The sequence below is a fragment of the Prionailurus viverrinus genome, chromosome E1 (genome assembly GCF_022837055.1).
Source record: "Prionailurus viverrinus isolate Anna chromosome E1, UM_Priviv_1.0, whole genome shotgun sequence".
NCBI classification, from domain to species: Eukaryota; Metazoa; Chordata; class Mammalia; order Carnivora; family Felidae; genus Prionailurus; species Prionailurus viverrinus.
In genome coordinates, this window is record NC_062574.1 from 882238 (window position 1) to 904406 (window position 22169).

The window sequence follows — 22169 nt, forward strand, 5'->3', positions numbered from 1 at the left end:
TGGCTGAGATCTCCGACCGTGACACGGTGACAGGGTACAATCAGGACGTAAGGGGGTGAGGTTTGGGCTGAGGGTTGCTGGGCCTGGGGTGGGAGGGAGGCGGGAGAGGGGAGCAGGGAAGGGTTCCTGGCAGTGAAGCTACGGGGCCAAGCTAGGAGACACAAGTGGAGGACGCAGCTTAGCTGAAGGTCAAAACGATAGAGGGGCTGCATTTGACTGAGGTCACTCAGGAACGAGGCAGATCGAGAACCCACCTGGGTCCACGGTGCTCACGTCTGCACCTGTTATCCTGGGGCTGCTGTTTTCTGTCCCTCGTCCCACACAGCCCTCCACCCACCTCCCCTCCTCCTGGTGGCCTGGCCCCGTCATTCCTCAGTCATGGTCTGGGCCAGGCCGCCCTCTCCGGACGTGTGCTGCTCCAGCGGCCGTGTTGGTGCCGGTGCTTTGTCTGTAGCCGCTTTCCTTGAGCCCCTTCCCCGCCCCCTTGGCTCGGTGCTGTCCCCGTGCCACAGTGCTGGACACGCCAGGGGTGGCTGTTCATTTCACAGATGCAGAACCCAAGGCCTGGGGAAGCGGTGTCTTGCCCAGGGCCCTCCAAGTTGGTGGCAGCATCACGCTCACATCCCTCGTGTCCTGGTTCCCAGCTGGGCGGTGTCCGGGGCCTCTGCAAGGTGGTCAGGTTCAGGAAACCCAGAGGCTTCAAGGAAAGGCCCTCAGGCCACTGCTCGAGTCTGGTCCCCCGGGCCAGTTCAGAAACGACTTCCCCATTGACACAGCCGCGCATTTGTCTGCTCTTTCCTTCGCCCCAAGCCCTGGAGGGGCCCAGGAGGGGTCACGGGTTCTCTGTAGCCGTGAAGACAAACCCAGATCTTAGTCATGACCCATCTGGCCATCCTCTCCCAGGCCGGCCCGCTGGCAGTCAGAGAGCATGACTCAGCCCAGTGTGAGCCGGGGAGGGGTGAGGAAAGGCCGGGAGAGGGGCAGGCACAGGGAGGCAAGCGGAGAGAGAGGGACACAGGGGCCGAAGCTACACTCTGCGCGGTCTGGGCTTGAACGTGGCTTCACGGCCGGGCAGGTTCACGGTGGGCAGAGTGAGGCTTCTACACAAGTCGGGAGGACCGAGTGAGCCGGTGGTTGGCTAAGCGCTCTCAGCGACAGGTGGTTGTGGTGTGGGACAGGTCCCATTCTGGCAAACAGCCGTAGGCGCTCACCTGCTCACCGGGGAGAGGTGCATTAAGGCAGTGCCTGCCCCCCCCCCCCACCCCCCAGGGCGAGCAGGAGGGGGCAGGGCAGGCGAGGAAGAGGAAACCAGCCACGTCCCCATCCCCTGGGGATTCATGGTGTGATTCCTCCGCAGGACAGAGGAATCCTTCCACTCACCGACCGTTATCAGCCACGACAGGGGCTTCCCCGGGGCGGGGTGTGGGCACAGTGCTTGGAGGGGCTCACGGCCAAGGAAGAGCGGGGTCCCGGCCTCCGTGACTGTGACTGTGCAGGAGGAGGCTGAGCTCAGGGCCTCAGGAGGGAGGCTCCAGGGGCACTTCAGGAGAAGGCTGCCTCCCACCGTCCGGGGGCGGTGACTTTGTTGTTCCTCCAAAGGAGTGGGTTTGCTTTGAAGTCCCATCATGGACGGAGCAGACCTCAGGGACCCCTGCTCTACGGGGACTTCACTTTAGCACCTCGCCTTCCACGGGCTGGGGCCATGCTGTCGGGGGTGACGGTGTGGTTTCCAGCCACTGGTCCTGCAGCCTCCATCCGCCACGGAATCTTCCACGTTCCGTGGGCCCCTCTGCTTTCTCCCCTGGGTTGTATTCCCCTTGTTGGTTCTGGTACTTGTGTATTAACCCTTCTTCACCTTGAGCTCGGTTACAGGTTTGCATTTTGTTGGTGAATTTGGCCCAGCATATACACATGTATAGATTTACATTTTGTGTAATTATGTAAGTATCTGTTGTACATGTGTGTGAATATACGGTGTATGTGCATGCGTGTGCATATAATATAAAACGTTTAGCATGTGTACGTGTGATACATAATATGATGTATCAATGTCTGTATGTGATATATAAAATATTCATGTAAACATATTCAAACATACATATTTATGTGTATATATACACATATGTACACACAACTTATTTTTTCAAAATTTTTTTCAATGTTTGTTTATTTTGAGAGAGACAGAGCATGAACAGGGGAAGGGCAGAGAGAGAGAGAGAGAGAGAGAGAGAATCCTAAGCAGGCCCTGTGTTGTCAGCGCAGAGCCCAGCGTGGGGCTCGGTCCCACGAACCCTGAGATCATGACTGGAGCCAGAATCAAGAGTCAGATGCTCAACCGACTGAGCCACCCAGGTGCCCCTCAAGTGTTTCTCTCTCTCTCTGATTCCCCTTCTAAAGCTTGCATTAGACGGATGCTGGACCCGTGTCTCACCTTGTCTGGCCCCGTTCTTATTTCTTGGTCCCTGCTGGGCTCTAGAAACTTTCCTTGGCTCTAACACGATCAATAGCTCACCAGACCAGTTTCTCTTCTTCTGCTGTTGCCATCCCTCTGGTCAGCTCTTCTGTGGAGTTTGTTTGGGTTTTTTTTTTGTTAAAGCAATCCTGTCTTCGTTTTCACGTGCTCTGTTGGTTTTTTTTTTGTTTGGTTGTTTTCCAGATACTGATACAACCTGTACTGTCCATGGGTGCCATGGACTCATTCTGTGCTTTTCACAGCCTCCCTCCTCCCTGTGCTTTTTAAGTTCGGAGTCTCCTGGTGGGTTAGAAGTGGATGCAAACGGCCCCCACACGCTTGAGTTTGGGCTAATTAGCCAAAGATCCCTAAGTGAGGTTATGGCACAGAACAGGAACTGGTGTGTTTCCAGTGATCTCAGGAAGCACAGAGCTGCCGTTGACGTTGTCCAAGTAAAGCGGGTCTTGCCAAGTTTTGTTTTGTTTTTTTTTTAATCGGGACATAATTCACATACCAGACAATCCACCCTCTTCAAGTGTATACTTCAGCAGTCTCTGTATATCTTGTAGATGCACAAAGTTGAGCAGCTACCTGGTTCCAGAACATTTTCTTCTCCCTGGAAAGACACCTCCTAACCTGTCAGCAGTCACCCACCATTTTCCTCTCCTCAAATACGGAATTGCGTAGAAATGGAACCCGACAGTATGTGGCCATTGGTATTGAGGTCTGCCTTGGCATCACATTTGTGAGGCTCAGACGTGCCGTGGCATGAACTAGAATTTCACTGCATTCCACACTTGAATAATAGGCCCCCGTATGGCTGTTGCACATACTGTCCATCTATCCGTCAGCTGGACCTTTGGGCTGTTTCCACTTTCTTGCTGTTATGAGTCACGGTGCTCTAAGTGTTTACGTACAGGTTTGGTTTTTTTAATGTAATTTATTGTCAAATGAGCTAACACACAGTGTGCACAGGGTAGTCTTGGCTTCAGGAGCAGATTCCTGTGATTCATTGCTTACGTACAACACCCAGCGCTCGTCCCAACAAGTGCCCTCCTCGGTGCCCATCCCCCACTTCCCCTCCCCCCATCAACCCTCAGTTTGTTCTCTGTATTTAAGAGTCTCTTAGGGTTTGCCTCCCTCCCTGTCTGTCTGAAACTATTTTTCCCCCTTCCCTTCCCCCATGGTCTTCTGTTCAGTTTCTCAAGTTCCACATATGAGTGAAAACATTCGGTACCTTTCTCTGCCTGACTTATTTCACTTAGCATAATGCCCTCCAGTTCCATCCACGTTGCTGCAAATGGCATGATTTCCTTCTTTCTTATTGCCAAGTAGTATTCTATTGTGTATATAAACCACATCTTCTTTATCCATTCATCAGTTGATGGACATTTAGGCTCTTTCCATAATTTGGCTATTGTTGAGAGTGCTGCTATAAATATTGGCGTACAAGTGCCCCTATGCATCAGTTCTCCTGTATCCTTTGGGTAAATTCCTAGCAGTGCTATTGCTGGGTCTTAGGGTAGATCTATTTTTAATTTTTTGAGGAACCTCCACACTGTTTTCCAGAGCGGCTGCACCAGTTTGCATTCTCACCAACAGTGCAAGAGGGTTCCCGTTTCTCCACATCCTCTCCAGCATCTATAGTCTCCTGATTTGTTCATTTTGGCCACTCTGACTGGTGAGGTGATATCTGAGTGTGGTTTTGATTTGTATTTCCCTGATGAGGAGCGACGTTGAGCATCCTTTCATGTGCCTGTTGGCCATCCGGATGTCTTCTTTGGAGAAGTGTCTATTCATGTCTTCTGCCCATTTCTTCACCCGAAGAAGTATGTTTTTGGGGTGTTGAGTTTGATAAGTTCCTTATAGATTTTGGATGCTAACCCTTAACCTCTATGTCATTTGCAAATATCTTTCCCATTCTGTCAGCATGTACAGGGTTTTGAGGACATACTTCCTGTTCTCTTGGGCACAACCCAGGAGTGGGATTGCTGGGGACTCACCACATCACCTTCCCAGAGTTCAGACTTCCCCACGCTCTTGCCAGCATTTGTTGTTGTCTGTTGTTTGAGAATAGCCTTGCGAGCGGGTGTATGACTATGGTTTGGGTTTGCATTTCCCTAATGACTGATGATGGTGAGCATGTGTTCGTGTGCTTGGTGGTCATTGTTCATCATCATTCGGAGAAATGTCTATTCAGATGCTTTGCCCATTTTAAAATCAGGTTGTTTGTCTCTTGTTGAGTTGTGAGTGTTCTTTACATATTGTGGACGCTAGGCTCTTGTCAGTTACATGATTTTCCATTACTTTCTCCCATTCTTTGGGGCGTCTTTTCACTTTTTTGATAATACCCTTTGGAGTGCCAAGTTCTGAAATTCTGATGAAGCCCGATTTGTCTGTTTTTGCTTTTATTGTTTCTGCATTTGAGGCCATATGTAAGAAACCACCTGTTAATGTGAAGTCATGAAGGTTTACCCTTTGTTTTCCCTGAAGAGTTTTATAATTTTAGCTCTACATTTAGGTCTTTGATCCACTTTGAATTCATTTTCATTTTATCTATTTGAAAAAAAATTTTAACGTCTTATTTATTTTTGAGAGAGAGAGAGGGAGAGAGAGGGAGACAGAGTGTGAGCAGGGGAGGGGCAGAGAGAGAGGGAGACCCACAATCCAAAGCAGGCTCCAGGCTCCGAGCCATCAGCACAGAGCCTGATGCAGGGCTTGAACTCACATTGTGAGATCATGACCTGAGCTGAAGTTGGACGCTTAACTGACTGAGCCCCCTAGGTGCCCCATTAGGATTTTCTACGTACAAGATCATATCAACTCCCAACAGGTAGTTTTCCTTTTTCCTTTCCAACCTGGATGCCTTTTTATTTCCTTTTCTTACCTGGCATCCCTGGCTAGAATCTCTAGTATAATACCGAACAGAAATGCTGAGACCTGACATTTTGTTCCCGATCTTCAGGAGAGTTTTCAATCTTTCGCCATTAAATATTTTGTTAGCTGGTTGTGTTTTGTTTTGTTTTTGTCTTTGGGGTTTTTTTGGAGTTGTCATTTATCTGGTCAGGGAAGTTCCCTCCTATTCTGGGTTTGATCAATGCTTTTATCACGAAAAGGTGTCGGATTTTGCCAAATGCCTTTTCCGCATCTGTTGAGATGATTGTGTGGGTTTTGTCCTTTTTCTGTTACTGCGGTGGGTTTCCATTTGTCGAACAACTTGGCGCTCCTTGGAGAGATTCCACTCAGTCCTTGCCACAGTTGTCAATCTTCTATGCTCGGGGTTTACACACGTCTTTCAGAGTAATTTATGCTAACAGGCTATGAGCTGTCGCTTAAGGGACAAACTTGTTTTGGAAACAAAGGGAGTGTCACCAAGGCCACATTCTTACTGACAGGAGGGAAGCGGTCTCTGCACAGGTGTCCCGACCAGTTCTCCTGCTTCAACTTTGCAGAGGGCTGTTTTCCCATAGTTCCTCCTGGACTCCAGCTGATGCCTGTGTCTAGATGATGTGGTTCTCAAAGAGTGGTCCCTGGACCGCTCGGAAAGTGGCCAGAAGTGTGAATTTTGGAGCCCGGCCCAGACTCGGTGAATCCGTGATTTAACTACCCTTTTAGATCCTTCGGGTGCTTGCTGACATCTGACAGCCATTGGCTATTAGGCCAGTAACTGGCGAGAGGCCCACAGATCCATTTTCCTGGATTTCCCCTCCCTCAGTCGCTGAGTTTGGCCTCTTTTTTCCACACTTAGTTTTCCTCTAATATTGAGTGAAGCTGACCGTGAACCCCGCTTTGTATCTGCCCTTCCCCCTTAGCCTGTCTCTGGGTGATGTGATGCGTCTAGTTTTCGCAAACGGCTGCCATCTAATTATTGGGGAGGGTGACAGAGCTTCTGGCTTATTCTTCTTGGTGCTTTCAGCTTCCTGGGCTGTCCTGTGCCTCCAACATTCAGCCCTTCCCACACCCGGGGCAGATGCCTCTGCTTGGCACAGCGGGTGTTCGGGGGGGGGGGGTGCCCATGCACGCCCTGGCCATTACACAGCTTCCTTTGCTCCCCTGTTTTCCATCCAGGAGCCCGCTCTCCGCCCCCGCACTGGCCTGTCCTCTGGCCACAGACGTTCCTTTGCAAGATTGAGGTTGTGGCCTCCTCTCTGCTCTGGCAGCGTTACGGACGTTGGTTAGACCTTCGCAGTCACACAGACCTCCCTAGGAGGGCCTCGCGCTCAGTAGCCGGCCCTGCCCCCCTCCGTGGGTTCTCTCTGCCGTCCACCTTTCGAAGATGCCTGATGGTTTCAGGTCTGCGAAGGACGCCCCTTCTTACCTTACGATACTGCTAAAGACCAACTGGCAGAGAAATATTTAGCGCCGTTTTCTAGGGATTTGGGGCGGGAGGAAGGGCCCGGATCATGCAGTGAGCTCACTGTATTCAGCCGGACCCTGATGCTTCTGAGATGTGGACCCGGTAACGTGGCCCTGCGGTGAGGTTGGCAGCGGGTTTCCCTCGTCTGCGGAATGAAGGGCGGACCCCCGCCTGGCATGAAGGCCCATCGGTGTGGCTTTCACCACCCCCTCCAGCAGCTGTCATTGTCTGGGGATAGTAAGTTCACCATCGCCATAGGAGTCAAGCAGCCCCGGGCCGGCTTCCACGAGGGACTGTCAGATCCGTCCCACAGCTGATTTCCACTCTGGTATGTCTCACTTCCAGGCTGTACTCCCGCCTCTCTGCTCGCCTGTGCTCTAGACAGAGCCTCTGGGGGGCTGCAGGCTGACCGCCCAGCACTTTCTCAGCAGGCCTTCCGGAAGCCCAGCCTCCCCCAGGCCACCTCCTTGCCCTAGTGTGGCTCTAACTGGCCGCACCGTGGGGCTGGGCCGTCGCTGGTGGTGCCGGCCTGCCGGCTGCCTGCAGCCCTGCCTTCGAGAGTGCGTGCTTTAACTACCTGTCTGCACCTGCAGCGATGAGGGGCTCCCCACATTTGTGCCTCCCCCCCACTCCCACTGTGCACTGGGCTCACGAATTCTGCTGGTCAGCCCTGGGGACACACCGATGGCTCAGAAACGGCTCCAGGCTGGGGCGGGGCAGGCACAGTCCAGTGAGGTGACAGCCTACAAGAGGGGGAGCACAGGACATTGGGGTCAGAGAGACACGGAGCGTGAGCAGGGAAACGCAGGCCCAGGAGGCCTTGCTGGGCTCTGGACAGACCCGTTAGGGCGCCGTGGGCGGGATCAGCATGTGCAAAGATGCAGAGGGCGTGTGAGAAGCAAGGAAGTCTGGAGAAGCACGTGGGTTCTTGTTGCCTGAAGTCAGGCTGCGAGGTGCTGGGCTGGGGGCTGGAGAGGGGGTGGGGAGGTCTGAAAGAGGCCGGAGGGGACCCTGGTGCCGAAGGCTTATTAGAATGGCAAGCTAACCAGTGTTGGGGGTGGCGGCTGGGGATCCGTGGAGTTATTTAATCCAGAGCCACCTTCTAGAAAAATTATTCTGGAAGTCAACGAGAAGATGATAGGAGGGCCTGGGAATGTGTGCAGGGGTGCAGCGGGCTGGGTGAGAGGGCACCTTGAGCCTGCAGCTTGGTGGGAGCACCAGAACAGGAGATGGGCAGGAGGGCTGTCGGCTTCGGAGCCCCGTTACCAGGCAAGCCCCGCACCCCAGCTGCCGCCCCCACCCCCCCACCGTGGGGTCTGCCAGGCCCCCTCTGGCTCTTCGGGAGGGGATTTCTTAACATCTTCCTCCTCCCAGAGACTCCGCCATCCTGAATGATCCCCCCCCCCCGGCAGCCTCCCCGAGGCCCCGCTGTCCTGGATGCCCCCCAGCCTCCCCGAGGCCCCTGCTGTCCCGGATGCCCCCCCAGCCTCCCCGAGGCCCCCGCCATCCAGAATGCTCCCGCCCAGCCTCCCCGAGGCCCCCGCTGTCCCAGATGGCCCCCCCCAGCCTCCCCGAGGCCCCCGCCATCCAGAATGCTTCCGCCCAGCCTCCCCGAGGCCCCCGCTGTCCCAGATGGCCCCCCCCAGCCTCCCCGAGGCCCCTGCTGTCCTGGATGCCCCCCAGGCCTCCCCGAGGCCCCCACCATCCAGAATGCTCCCCCCCGCCCCCAGCCTTCCCCTTTCAGGTTTTGGTGGGAGAGCTGCTCTTACTCTGGGGAGGATGGGGGGGGTCTCACGGTTTGTTGGGATGGGGGTTGGGACAGGAAGTAGGAAATCATGGGGGAACCACTGGCAGGCGTTGGACGCGTTCCCACGCGGAAGATGTGGCCCAGATGTGCGAGCCTCCGTCCCGGCCCCCTGCCCAGCCTGTCCTGTCTGCAGGAGTTTCTGGCAGCTTCCGCTGAGGTGCGGCTGTGGGGCCAAGTGGGGTGTCGTTAGGCAGCCCGGAACCGGGGCACATTTGCTTGGTGGCTGTCATCTGGGGAGCCTGCTCGTCAGGAAGCCCGGCTCACGGCTGACCCTCGTGGTGGCTCCGAGGGAAGGGGGAGCTGAGCCAGCTTCCTGCCCGGGGGGCTCCAGTCTTCCCCCCCACAGGGAGCTCCTTCTTGCCCCGCCGGTCAGTCGGTCGGTCGGGTGGTGGCCTCACCAGCCCACCAGGCGCCCGGCTGAGGCTTCACGGCAGAAGCCCCGGGTGTGCGGAGACATGAGGCGGCCCAGCCTCCCTGGCGGATGGGCCCTTTTCCACTGCCTTGACCCCAGCCCTGCCCTGTCTGCTTGCCTGACCCTGGCCAGAGCCATCCCGTGGGGCAGAGGTCGCGGCAAGAGCCCTCAGCAGACTGGGGCGTCACAAGGGACCAGATCCAAACCTTAAGGATGAGGTAACGACTTTATTCTTCTGAGTCTCAGTTTCCTTCCTCCCGAAGGTGTGGAATCTCGATGATCTAGCGGGGTGGGGGGTGGGGAAGCCATAAAGCTGCTGCTTTCAGTTGGCCCGGCTGAGCACCCCCCCCCCATTCCCTGCCCCTGGGGCTGGCCCTGCCTCCTTGCCCGGCATCCCTCCTCCTCCCAGGTGACCCGTGTCTCCTGCACACTGCCCTTGCAGTGACCCTCCCTCCTGGCTTCTCCAGCTCCTCACCCCTGCTTCCGGGCCCCAGCCTCAGTGGCCCTGCCCCACCCCCACCCCCGCCCGGGGCATTGCTGCCCCTGAAATCCTGCCCGGAAGCAGTCATGCCTCCTTCCTGGTAACGAAATCAGCGTCAGCGTCTCCTACACCGTCTAGGTTAAGTCACTCGCAGGCCTTGGCGCAAGGACAGGACGGCGATGAATCAGACCCGGCCGCTCCCCCAACTAGATGCCTCCCCGTCCCCGGGGTCTGGCACGCAGTAGGTGCCCAAGAAACGCCCAGGGGTGTTATGCTGTGGGCAGGGCCTGGGTTTGGGGTTAACTTGTGAGTTCTGAATAATTTACCCTCGGGTCTGTGTTTGTAAGTGTGGCCAGATGGGATGGGGTCCCGGCTTGGCTTGTGCTTGGCTGGCGGGCGCTGCCTCGGGCCCCCTCCCTGCCTCCCAGGATGTCTCCTGCCCTCTGGCTCCCAGCCCTGCCTCCTTTTCCGGCCGGTAGGGGCCAGGCCACAGGGTGGGGCAGGGGTTGGGCTGTATGCCTGTGTCTCAGGGCCGAGCGGCCATCCCTGCCCTGAGCACGGACAGGACGCTGTCCTATAGGACAGCCAGCCCGTCACCCACCCCATGCGGGGACCTGGTGCATTTTGACGGGAAGGTTGCAGCGTGCCCAGAGGCCACCTGTCTGCCCGGGCTGGGGTGGCAGGCCTGTGGAGGGCAGATGTATGTCCCACCGTTCCTGCTCTCACCGTGGTCGGGTGTGTGGGTCCGGTGGGTGGTGGGAGGCCGGTGTGGGTCGGGTGTGCCGGCTCGGGGAGACCCCCTCGTGTACAGACCAGCAGGACAGGTAGAGAGCGCACAGGGAAAAGGAAGAACCTTTTTATCTTAGGACCGCTAACGACACTTTCTCTTGCTTTTTGGACGAGGACCCCTGAGTTTTCATTGTGCTGGGGCCCCGGTCATACAGCTGCAGCCGGGTCCCAGGGGCCAGCCCCCCCCGCCTCTCCAGGCCTCAGTTTTCTCCTGTGGCACCGGGTCTGAGGGCTCTGCTGGGAAGCGATCCTGGCCGCCTCCCCACACTACCGGGGTGCCCCGTGAGGGCTGGGCCTCTGCTGTCTGTCTGCCCCCTCTTGCACCCAGGCTCTGGGACGACCCGGGCTGGGGGCACCGAGAGCCGTGAGGACCCAGGCTGGGGGTACCGGGAGCCGGGACAACCCAGGCTGGGGGCACGAGTAGCCGGGACGACCTGGGCTGGGGGCACCGGGAGCCAGGACGACCCGGGCTAGGGGCACCAAGAGCCGTGAGGACCCAGGCTGGGGGCACCAGGAGCCAGGACAACCCAGGCTGGGGGCACCGGGAGCCGGAACAACCCAGGCTGGGGGCACCGGGAGCCGGGACGCAGGCTGGGGTCACCAGGAGCCAGACAGCAGTGACCTTGGCTGGTCTTCGCCTGCTGAGTGCTCGCCGTGTGCCTGGCCGTGTGCTGAGGGTTTTACACCTGTGAGCCTCCGGTGCTCACCATGGCCCTGCCCTGGGTACCGCTGTCCCCAGTCTGCAGGTCAGGAGACTGAGGTGCACAGAGCGTAGGTGAGAGACCGGGATCCGAGCACAGGTGCACTTCAGTGCTATGCTGCCCAAGGCGCCACTGCACACAGGGACCTCACACACCTTGGGACCACCTACCCGGAGAGGGAGGTGACGGAGAGGGAGGCAGACGTGGAGGCAGCCCTGCGGGGCGGGCGTCTGGGCCCCAGGAAGTGCCAGTGATTTGGCACCTTGGAGAGCGGGGGTCCTTGGGGACACTGCAGACTCCTTTTGTTCAGGGAACTCAGGCCTGCTGGGGAAGCTGTAACGTGCGGGCAGGGTCACGTTCAGGAGAAACCTCGGTTCTCAGGCTGGGCGCGGCCTCTGTCTCCCCAGACCCTGGTGCGGCCACGTCTGTGCCCTCCCCTGGCCCCGGAAGCAGGGAAGGCAGACACTCTGGAAGGAGGGCCGTTCAGCATGCGGGGTAGAAATGCGAGTGTAGAGCTCTGACAGGCGATGCCCCGGAGGCTGGGGGGTGCTGGCTGGCGGGGGGGGGGGGGGGGGCAGTTCTTCAGGGGACCTTCCGGTTCCTGGGGCTTCAGGCTTAGTTTCCTTTCTGAGCCTCCGTGGTTGGGGAGTGGGCTCGAGGAAGGGGTGCTGGCCTCTGCCGACACTGCCCCTTGGGGCCCAGAGCTGACCCCGGAGGGCAGGGGTCCGAGAACTGAGGCTTCGGGTGGGAATGGGAGGCCTTCACGGATGCGGCCGGGGCGGTTCTCAGAGGACGCGGCGGATGTGACCGAGGCGTGGTGGGAGGGCGGGTGGGGCTCCAGGCACGGCCTCACCTGTGCAGGAAAGGGGTGTGTTCGGGGAAGGGGACTTGGCGGGCGGAAGGCGTGGGGACAGGAGGGGGCCACTTTCCCGAGAGGCCTGCTTATCACGTGGGACCCCGAGGAGGGGAGCCACTGCAGGCCCATCAGCGGGAGGGAGGTCGGGGCAGAGCCAGCGTCCCCTGCAGAGGGGGGAGTGGGTCGGGGCCACCCTCCCTGCAAAGCATTGCCGGCACCCATGGGGCCTTGTGCGGGTCCCTGCGCCTTGACCGGGCTTCAGGATGCCAGGAGAGCGGGGCTGGCAGCAGTAACGGGAGCAGGTGAGGTCACGGTGGGCCGGGTCTGTCCTCGCTCACACGGGGCCTCGTGACTCGGGGAATAACTTACGCCCAACCTCGCGGTTCAGAGAGTGTGTTTTGTGCTTCCCGATGGTTTGCGATGAGTCTGGCTGGTGGGACTTCAGAGACGGGTGGCGTAAGCCCAGACTGAACGCAGAAAAGCCCGGAAGAACAGGCGTGAGGGGATCGCGGGTTCTCTCTGCGTGACGGGATTATGAGACGTTTTCTTCCTTCCTTATGTCTGTTGGTGTTTTCCAGATTTTCAGTGAGGAGTTTGTACGACTTTCACGATTGCAGAAAAAAGCTGTTTCCAGACGGGAAAGAACTAGTTCCATAGTCCAGGGGCGGATTCTGCACGAGGGGAGGGTGTGTGGTTCGTGCACTGCACAAATGTCGGCTGAGAAGCACATTCTAGGTGTGGGGACACCAGCTGGCAGCACAGTAGTCCCTTCCAGCGAGGGGTCCAATTCTCAGAGTCAGACACCCCAGGACCTGGGGACCATGGGGGCCCGAGGGAGGGAAAGGGCCCCAGGGGGAGAAGGGAGAAGGTGGTGCCTTTGCTGAGGCGGGGCTGGGGATGGACCCGCGCAGGTCAGGGGACATCTGAGCTGACGTGGCGGGGGAGCAGCGGCCGATGAGGGTCAGGAGTCGGGAAAGGGGCTGGCGGTGTGCACGCTGACCGTCAGGGGGTCAGGCCTGGCTTTCCCTGGCTCGTGCTTTGTGCTGCCTGAAGTGCCCGGAGTGGCACGGCCGGGGCAGGGCACCAGTGCCGGGAGGGACAGGACAGGGCACCAGCGGCCTCCCCGCGTCCGGCCACAGTGCCGGGGACTCTGCTCATGTGCCTTCTCTCTCTCTGCAGGCGATGGGAGCGCCCCGTGCACGTCCAGCGCCCTCCAGGAGAAGCAGCGTGAGTTCCCCTGACCTGCCAGGAGGCTTGTCCCTCCCCGCCCCCCCACCCCCCCACCGTGGGTCCAGCCTCCTCGGGCCCCTCCCTGCCCGTGAGCTGAGCTCCTGGGGGTCCCCGGCTCCCACCCGCCGGGCAGCTCAGGGGCGGCAGAGCCAGAGTGGGGGCGGGACCCTGCAGAGTGTCATCTGTGTGCGGGCAGAGAGAGCATGGGAACGGGGGGCCCTTCCCAGCCTTTGACGCTGTGTGTCCTGGTGACGTGGTGCTGAGGTCAGAGGCCCCTCATTCGAGGCTGTGCCAGGGTCAAGACTCCTCCCACAGGCCTAGACCCGGGGCACCCTGTAGAGATGCCCGCGGGCCGACCGCGATCGGGGCGTCCTCCCCGGAGGCTCCGGCAGACTTGGTGGGCGGCCTCAGCCAAGCATCTGCGGCCGGCAGCGTTGAGTTTCTCAGCAGGCCGGGGTCGGGGAGGGTCTGGCGCGTGATGGGCGTGAGCCCTCAGAACCCCCTTCTCTCTCCCGCCGCTTGGAGGTGTGGTTGCAGCCTGGGGGCTGAGCCTGCCCTGCCCACCCGTCCCCAGGCTCGCACATCCCTCGGCTGCAGGAGGGGGTCTGCCCGGCCCGGGGCCAGCACTGGGGATGTGTGCCGGGGGCCGGGAGGCCTGGGCGCCTCTGTCAGGGGCACCCCACAGCTCAGGCCGTGGGGGCACGGGGCAGGGGGAGGGGGAGGGCATCCTCACACTGTGCAAGGAACTGAGCTCAGCAGGAGCGGGGCGCGTCCAGCGTGCCCCCGGATTCTAATCTCACCCAGTGGCTGAGCGAGGACCCAGAGAGAGCAATGCATTTGCATTTCCCCGAGAGGAAGGGCCACTGGGAGGCGCCAGGTTTGCGCCCGAGGGGGAGGAAGCCAGGGTGTGCGTGGCAGGAGCCTGGGTGCTGTCTCCCTCGGGAATGGAGGCTGGTTTGACAAGCGTGGGCCTTCGGGGTGTCCTCAGCCCGTCCTGGGTGAGGAGGGTTGGCTCAGGGGGTGAGGGAGGAGGGCGGAGCTGGAGATTAGTGGTCTTTGGGTGGAGGGCCCATTCCCATGCACCTTGTGTGTCCTCTCTAGGGATTAGTTAGCCCGGTCCCCCCAAGAGGCCCCGCGTCACATCCCTCAGGTGTGGCCACTGTCCTCAGGAGGGAGGGAGGACCCCAGCCTCAAAGGGAGAGTGACCGCCCGCCCGGGGCCAGACCGCTGCTCCAGTCTGGACCTGGCTGAGCAACGTGGGTATTTAGTAGAGACACAAAATCTGTTTGTTGTTGTCTTTAAACTAGGGCTGCGCGGGCGCCGGGGGGCTCAGTCCGTTAAGCGTCCGACTTTGGCTCAGGTCATGATCCCACAGTTCATGAGTTCGAGCCCCGTGTGGGGCTCTGTGCTGACAGCTCAGCTCCTGGAGCCTGCTTCGGATTCCGTGTCTCCCTCTGTCTCTGCCCCTCCCCCACTTGTTCTCCCCCCCCCCCATAAATATTAAAATTTTTTTTCAAAAAATAGAATAAACTAGGGTTATGGACGTCAGAATCCACTGCTGAAGGCTCCTCTATGGTTCTGCCCGTCGAGGGTCGTCTTGCCAGCGGGGAGTTAAGGGTAATAACAACGGGGCCAGTGGCCCTAAGTACACGGCCAGCAGTGTGGACAGTGGGAAGGACGACCTTGTGACACCCCTCCCTGCGATGTCCACACGGCCGGCCGACGGGTCTGCTGGTTCTGTTCCATGCGTGCCGCCGGCAGGTTTCGGCATTTCGCTGCCTCTGTGTTTGTGGAGTGAGGGTTGTTGATGGCCGTGGTTTACTCTTGATCCAGAATTGGTGACGCGGAGGTCCGCCTGGCGCCTGTGACCCCGTGACGCGCTTCAGCGTTCGCCGTGTTCTTCCGCGCGCACGGTCGTTCCGGTATTTCTGCCGGCCTTACGCAGCCTCACTGGGGGCCAGATGCAGGGGGGGTGCGAGTGGCCCCCCGACCAGGACTCAGGAGGCCCCGGGGCTGTTGCTGCAGCCTCTGAGCTGGGAGGGAGCCAGGCCTGGGGGTGAAGCCCTGTTCCTTCATTCAGTGCTGTGACGCTCTGGGCAGGTCACCAAGTGTCTCTGAACCTCAGTTTACTCCCTCGTGGAGAGAGGACCGTAATGTCTTCTTCCCAGAGTGGCAGACAGGCGGAGGGGCTTCCGGAGATCCGTCTTCTCGCTCCGCCGGTGCCGTGGCCGCTCGGTTGTCCCCGCACAGAGGTGTGTCCTGTGCAGGCTCCAGGGCATGAGCGGGGAGGGGGCCGGCCTGGGCCGCTCAGACTCCATCCTGCAGCTGCACGGCCCGCAGCCTGCTGCTTCCCTGTTATTTGGGACCAGATTTCTGTGTGGGGGGGACCTGCCTGGGGGCAAAGGACAGAGGGTCTGGTCCCCCGGCCCACAGGCGCCGTCCTGCGTGCACGTGGAGCCCGCACAGCCCCATGGGCTCTGACATTCTAGCACTCTCCGTGCCTCCTGGTTTCCTCTGTCTGTGGGTCCCGGCTGCCCTGAGCTCAGCAAGCATCCCCAGCGCACGTCCAGCCGTCTGACGTGGAGTTCGGCGCAGGGGCCCCGGACACATGGTCCGCACCAGCCGCACTCTCCACGCGGCCCTCCGGCCCCCCGGCCACCCTCCCTGCCGCTCTCCTTCCCCCCCACACCCACTCGGTGGGGACTCTGAACTTTCTCCCGTCCCCAGACCGGGATCCGGAGACCGCAGTCCGGACTGAGTGCCGTTACAGGCTCCCGTCTGACCCGCGGGTCTCCGTCCTGCCCTGGCCGCCAGCGAGCCCGGCTTTGTCCAGGGCTGCGTCCTGACTCTCCCCCGCTCCTAGGCCCCATCACCTGTCAGACAAACGTCCCCAAGGGGACGGAGAAGACGTGGATGCTCAGAACCACCCACCCCCACTGTGTGTGTAGGTCTGACCTCACGTCCCACCGCCTGGGGCCGGCGACCAGAGGAGCCGCTCGGATGCCCGGACCGCCACCTCAGGGCTCCCGTGTGCCCGCGGCCCCTCGCCCACAGCTGGCCTCCCGGCTCCCCCCCCCCCCCCCCCCAACCGGTGTCTTTTCCTGGCCTGTGTGGGCAGCTTGCTGAGTGCAGCTGCAGACGGGCTATATTTAGCCGGATTTAATGAGCTCAGGGTGGCAGACGGCCGCCTTGGGAGCTTTTCTCTCGCGTGTGCGCGCGAATGTCTGTTTGACAGTGTCCGCTCTCGCGTGTGTGCATCAGTGTGCATGTTAACGTGTCGGCGCGTTCATTTTCACGAGGATACGTGTGTGTTCACGTGGGTCTATCCATGTCGTGTCTGCGCTTTGCTGGGGACACATGTGGCTTTTGACACTCGTAAGGGTCTAAGACGGGAACAGATTGTTGGTTCCCTCGTCTGTTTGAAAAATATTTCACGAGTATCTTTTATGTGCCAGCATCTTCATAGTCTTTGGGGATAAAATGGAACGTAAACGAGCCCGGCTGCAGCCTTTAAGGACCTCACGGCCTGGGGGTGGAGGAGACGGCAGATGGAGTGACCACAGAGCTAAGTATGAGGACTCCCCCTGGGAAGGAAAGCCAGCTGCTTCGAGGGGAGGACAGGAAGGACGGAAGTTTCACAGGAAATATTTGGCACAGCAGCATGAAGGAGAGTCCAGGCTTGGGGGGCAGAATGTGCAAAGGCCCCTTGGTGAGAGGGAGGAGAGGTTTGAAAACCATCCTGCGGCTCAGGGGTTGAGCTCCGAGGGGAGGTGGGACCACAGCACACGATTTGCATGGAGCTGTTAGAATTTAGTGCATGACTCTATCAGGGTCCCGGCAGGGAAAGGAAGGCTGTGCCAACACAGGACTGGGGGAGGGTCCCCTGAAAGGACCTTGTTCACAGGCTTAGGGAAACCCACGGGCGCGCAGGTAGCGGCCCAGCACCCTGCCCCACCGTCGGTCCACACCGGGGAGCCCAGCCGGCGGTCCCCGGCGTCCTGCTCTGCGGCGGTCCGGCCCTGTCCGGAGCCCTCGTAGGGAGGCTGAGACCAACGTGGGTGGGGGCGGGGGTCTGTCTTCAGCCTGAGAGAATCTGTTTCCCCAAATCCTTTTCTCCTGGGAACAAAAGAGCTTCTGGAAACAGCCCAGGAAGCCGTGCGGCAGACCTCCCCAGCGGCACAGAAGCCCAAGCGGGAAGAAATCGGAATTACTGTCTCAGAAGAGTCGCCGCCCGCTACACGGGCACTGGAAGCTCTTCTGAGCGGGCAGCGCAGGGAGACGGTCGGATTCCTGGCGGAACAGACGCGACGCACGCGTGGGCTCACCTGGCCCCTCCCAGAGGCAGCGGGATTCCCCGGGAACCGAACACCTCCACGAACACCCGCTTATGCGTGTCTCTGTTCGTGCCGCACGCAGACGGGAGCAGACGGTGCCTTCCCTCCTGGCCCCCCTCGGAGGACGACACACGGGGTGACGTCCGCATCTCGGGCCGCGGGGGGCGCACTGGTCTCCCTACCCGCGTCCTGGCTCACTGCCGTGGATGCGCCGGCCGGTCCCCCAGGGCTGGGCACGCAGGTGGTTCTCCGTTGGTTTCACGAGCGGCGTGGCGATGCTCAGCGTGCACATGTGCCTTTCCGCGCCAAGGCTCCGTCCCAGGGCGTCGCGGGTGCTCGGTGCTTCGAATGACGTTCCAAACCGCCCCGCTCAGGGTCGAACGGTTTCTCCTGTCACCGACCACGAATGGGGAAGGGCTGTCCCCCCCACGCTGGGCGGCACGGTGATTGCTGATCTGGGGGGTGAGGAAAAGGCCTTTTAGGGTCATTAGCCGAGCGACTCCCTGCTCTGGGTGCCTTGTCCTGTGCCGACGCCATGCCTGGGGTCCACGTCCCCAGCGCTTCACCCACATGGGGATCACGGCCCCTCCTGAGCCCCTGCTTTCTCATCTGTAAACCAGGAAGGGCACCCTGCTCCCTTGTGAGTGTAGGGAGGCCTGAGACCCTGGAGGAGGACCGGGACCCCGGGCACATGCCGAGGAGGCACTGGAACGGGGTGCTGAGCCCTGCCCGGGCCAGGAGGGTCTCTAGTGTGTCTGACGTGTCCCTGGGGCCTGACTCAAGATGGTGCCTCCCCCAGTCTGGGCCTGGCACCCCCTCCCCCCGGGGTGTGGCCCCTCTACTGCCCCCGACGATGTGCTTTTAGGGGCTAGATCTGGGGCCCAGACCCTCTGGGGTCTTAGGTCTGGGACAGCGCCTCCGTGGGGTGCTGAGCGGCCCTCCGGGGTTTGGGCCCCGTGGGCTGGTGGATCCAGGCTGACCGGGTTGGGTTCTGACCCTGGAAGGGTTAAGTTGTCTCAGCGGGGCCTCAGCATCCACCCCCACCCTGCACTGCCCCGCATCCACTCGCTCCTTCCTCCTGGCCCCTCCTGGACGACTGTGAACCTTTCCTGAGTGCTGAGACTCGGAACCCCCCAGAAACCGCCCCAACCCGTTCGCAGGGCTCTGCCCTCTGTCTGGTGACCCAGACCCAGCTCCTGGGGATTGGCGGGCAGGTGCCACGCGTCCTCGAGCCTGCTTTTCCCCCTGGCGGGGCCCCGCGTGAGCCCCCAGAGCGGCCTAAGCTGTGGGGGCAGGGACGTGCCCGCAGCCTCGGAGGCCCCCTGCCCAGCCTAGGCCTGTGTCGCACGACCCCAGGGCCCCGAGGTCCTCAGGCTCATCGAGGTGTCTCTGGGCCCAGCCGGTGGACCAGGAGGCCTCCATGGTGTCAACCCGGTTTTGGAACCCAAACCCAAACGCAGGATCTTGGTTCACTGATTGTGTTTCAGGTGTATTCCGTCTGCAGACGGTCCTTCTCGGGTCCCCTCGCCGCCGGCCGTCAGCTCCCAGAGGGCAGGGCGTTTCCCTGTTCTGTCTGAGGGGTTCGCGTGGGGCAAAGTAGGGGACCGCAGCTTGTCTAAGGCGTTCCTGTTGTAAGCGTGACAGATACTTGTGCTGTGTGCTCAGCGGACACGCTCGTAAATGGTTTTAGACTTACATATGGGCTCACTCGCTGGAGAAAAATTGGAAAATACAGGACGGTTAGGAAAACCACCAGCCGTTGTCCCACCATCCAAACAGAACCACCCTCGGGCTGGGCCGGCCGCTCCCGCCCCTGGACCTTCCACGCCCGCTTGCTGTGTGTGCTTGTCCCGGACGCTCGCCTGGGGGCCTGGGGCCGTGGCCGGAGCCCCCGCTGGCCGTGCAATGAGGCTGTACCTCCTCCTGTGAGCTCCCAGGGAGGGACACGTCCCGCGTCGCACTCAGGGCGAGGTCACAGAGCCACTGGGTTCTTCCCCAGGATTCGCGCTTGCGGCCGAGCGTGTGGTGTGTGTGCGTCCGTGTGAGCTCACAGAGGACCGGGTGCTCCTGTGGGCCACACGGTCGCAAGCTGGGCCCAGCTGTGCTCCCTGGAGGGCAGGGGTGACGGGACGGGGCGCCCAGCTCCAGCCAGGGGTGCCCCCAGCCCCCAGCCCTTGCGGGTCCCCGCGGCCCGGCAGCGGGAGGGGCAGAGGCAGTGGGCCCCTCGACCAAGCCAGTGCCGCTTTGCTCTGCGTGCCAAGCGCGTGGGTGCCGACCTCGGCCCCTGTCTCAAGAGGAGTGTGGCACTTGGGTCATTAGAAGGATGATCGCAGCGTGTGCCTCTCCAAGGTTGCGATTAAGGAAAAGCAGTCTCTGCTCTTCAGCTGGCGGGAGTGCTGGGGGCGGGCACCGGGGTCAGCAGACGGCCGGGGGCCCACCCCGCCCCAAATCTGGGCTCGGCAGGGACCCGCCTGGATAGGGCCATGCTGGCGGAAACGGGTCTGGGGCTCCCCGCCACGCCAGACCCTGCCGGCGGCTTGTGTCACCGGGGGCTCTGGGGGAGCCTGTGGAGGAGGACCGACAAGGCCCAGGCCCAGAACTCGTTCGGTTCCCTGACGCCAGCTGCCCTGGGACTTTCAGGAGACGCACATCCCAGCGGGTGACACTTCCCTGAGCCCAATTTCTCCCCGGCGCTGACGAGCATAGAGGTACCTCACGGGCTGTGTGCACCCTGGGATCTTTGCTTGGAGCGAGTTTTCCCAAAAACGCCACGCCAGACCGTGACAGCAGGGGATCGCGGCTGTCAAGGGGCCCCGAGTTGATCGCAGCAATGACAGTGAGCCGGGCCCTGCTGAGCATGTTGTGAGGTCTCCATCTCTGCCTCAGTGGCTCTGAGAAGGCTTTCCAGATGTCAGGACGATTGAGCAGGGTTTTGAAGGACAGGTAGGAGTTTGCTGGTTTCCCCGGGGAGGAAGGCCGTCCCAGGCACAGGGCTCAGCACGAGGCAAGGAGGAGCGAGCCTGCCGTGTCTGGTGGGCGAACCAGTGGCCTCCATTACTGTGGTGGGGACGCCTGGCTCTTCGAGAGCACAGCGCTGTGGGCAGGGCAAGGGCGGGGGGCGAGGGCCGCCTTTCTGGGTTCCACAGGGGCCTCTGCTGACGCTGGAGACGTGCCTTCCTGGAGGGCCCTCCAGTCACGTTAGCCCACTCCCGGGGGCAGGATCTAGGTCTGCGGGTGAGGCCTCCCCTCCTCTGTCCCCCGAGCAAGATGTCTTCGGCTGCCGTGGCCAGGGAAGGGGCGAGGGGTGCTGAGGACAACCCTGTCAGTCCCAGCCCCGCCCCCCCACCTGGAGCCAGGAGCCCCGCTCTGAGGCCTGTGTGTGTATGAGCTCGTTTATCCTCGGCCCCGCCCCGGGGGTGGCCTCTGTCATCCTCGCGTCCAGAAGAGGAAACCGAGAAGCCGAGGGCCCGCTCACACCGCGGGCGGGGGCAAGATGTGGATGTGGGTGCTGTCCAAACCGGGTGTCTCCCGGCCTCAGGGGTGAGGGGTCCCCCGGGGCCAGAGGGGACCTCAGCTGCACACAGTTCCTGGTCTTACCGGCCCTGGAGCCACGCACGAGGCCACACGTACCACGGAACATGGCTGCTTTGCTCTGGGGCGGTGTGTGCGTGGCAGGCCTAGAGGTACCACTCGCCAGCACTGTCCTGGGTTGGGCGTGGGACTTGGGTGCCGGCCGCTCAGCCTAACCCTGCAGCCTGGGGCACATGAGCCAGGATGTATGAGCCTTGGTTCCTCGTCTGAAAATGGGGCTGATACCCAGAGGACCAGAACTCAGGGGCGGTGTGGGGACTAGGTGACAGTGCCTGGGACGTAATACGTGCTCAGCAAAACCCAAGCCGGTTCTGTGTTTTGTCAGGAGCCTGTCCTGAGCACGGGACCCAGGGTAAGGTCCCCAGGATGTGAGCCGCTGGAAGGAGCCGGGGGAAGTCCCGGGCAAGCCTGGCCTCATTTCCTCCTCCTCCTCCTGGCCACCCCTTCATCCTTTAGGGAACGAATTCCTGTCTGTGTGGGCGGGAGCCCTGAGCCCATAAAGCAGTTACCCTTAGACCAGGGCGGTAACCGGAAGGACCGAATCATTCAGAATTACACTTCTGGTTTCGTGTTCTTTGCTGAGCACCCTGGGGCCAGGAAGGTGGGGGGTAGGGTGTCCTAACCCAGACCCTCGGTCAGGCTCCCACCCACACCTGCTGCTCCCCTGCCCGCAGAGCCCCGGAAGGACCCTCCCCCACATGACCCCTAAGAGGTGCAGCAGGTTCGGGTGGGGTGGGGGGTGGGGTGGCAAAGAAGGCAAAGGCCGTCCCAGCATGCAGCTGGCTGCTTCAGGAGTGAGGGAGTGAGTTCGCCGTCACTGAAAGCACACGAGTGGTCCACAGTCTCGCCACGTGGTCCAGACACATACAAAATAACATCCTCCTTGTGGGGAGAACAGAGAGGAAGCAAGGTCAGCGTGGTGGGTGGGTGGGTTCCTCAGGATGGCAGGCGGCCCCAGGTGGGCAGCGAGGGGGCCGTGGGGTGTCTTTGAGGTCTCTCTCCACCCGAGAGCCCAGCACGGTGACATTGGGAATGTAGGTGTTAGATCACACAGCCTTCTCTGTCAGGGCCAGCCGGTAAATACTCCCAGCTTGGCAGGCTGTGAGGACTCGTGCAACTGTGTAACTCTGTCGCTGAGGCCCGTGTGCGAGCAGCCACA

The 22169-nt window shown here is 60.7% G+C and overlaps 1 protein-coding gene across 7 annotated transcripts in view; it reads left to right on the forward strand.

The window, feature by feature from the left end:
• The window catches only part of PITPNM3 (PITPNM family member 3), a 70575-nt gene that overhangs the window by 23663 nt on the left and 24743 nt on the right, over nucleotides 1-22169 (forward strand). For 6 of the 7 annotated variants that reach the window (XR_007146678.1, XM_047831737.1, XM_047831736.1 and 3 more), the window contains one exon: nucleotides 13035-13082. Coding sequence is in view for 6 of the 7 variants with exons in the window: in XM_047831737.1 (XP_047687693.1) it covers nucleotides 13035-13082 (48 nt within the window). In the remaining variant the exon portion in view is untranslated. Of the gene's footprint in view, nucleotides 1-9668; nucleotides 9751-13034; nucleotides 13083-22169 lie in introns of those variants that run through there. The other variant, XM_047831739.1, reaches the window with a different exon arrangement.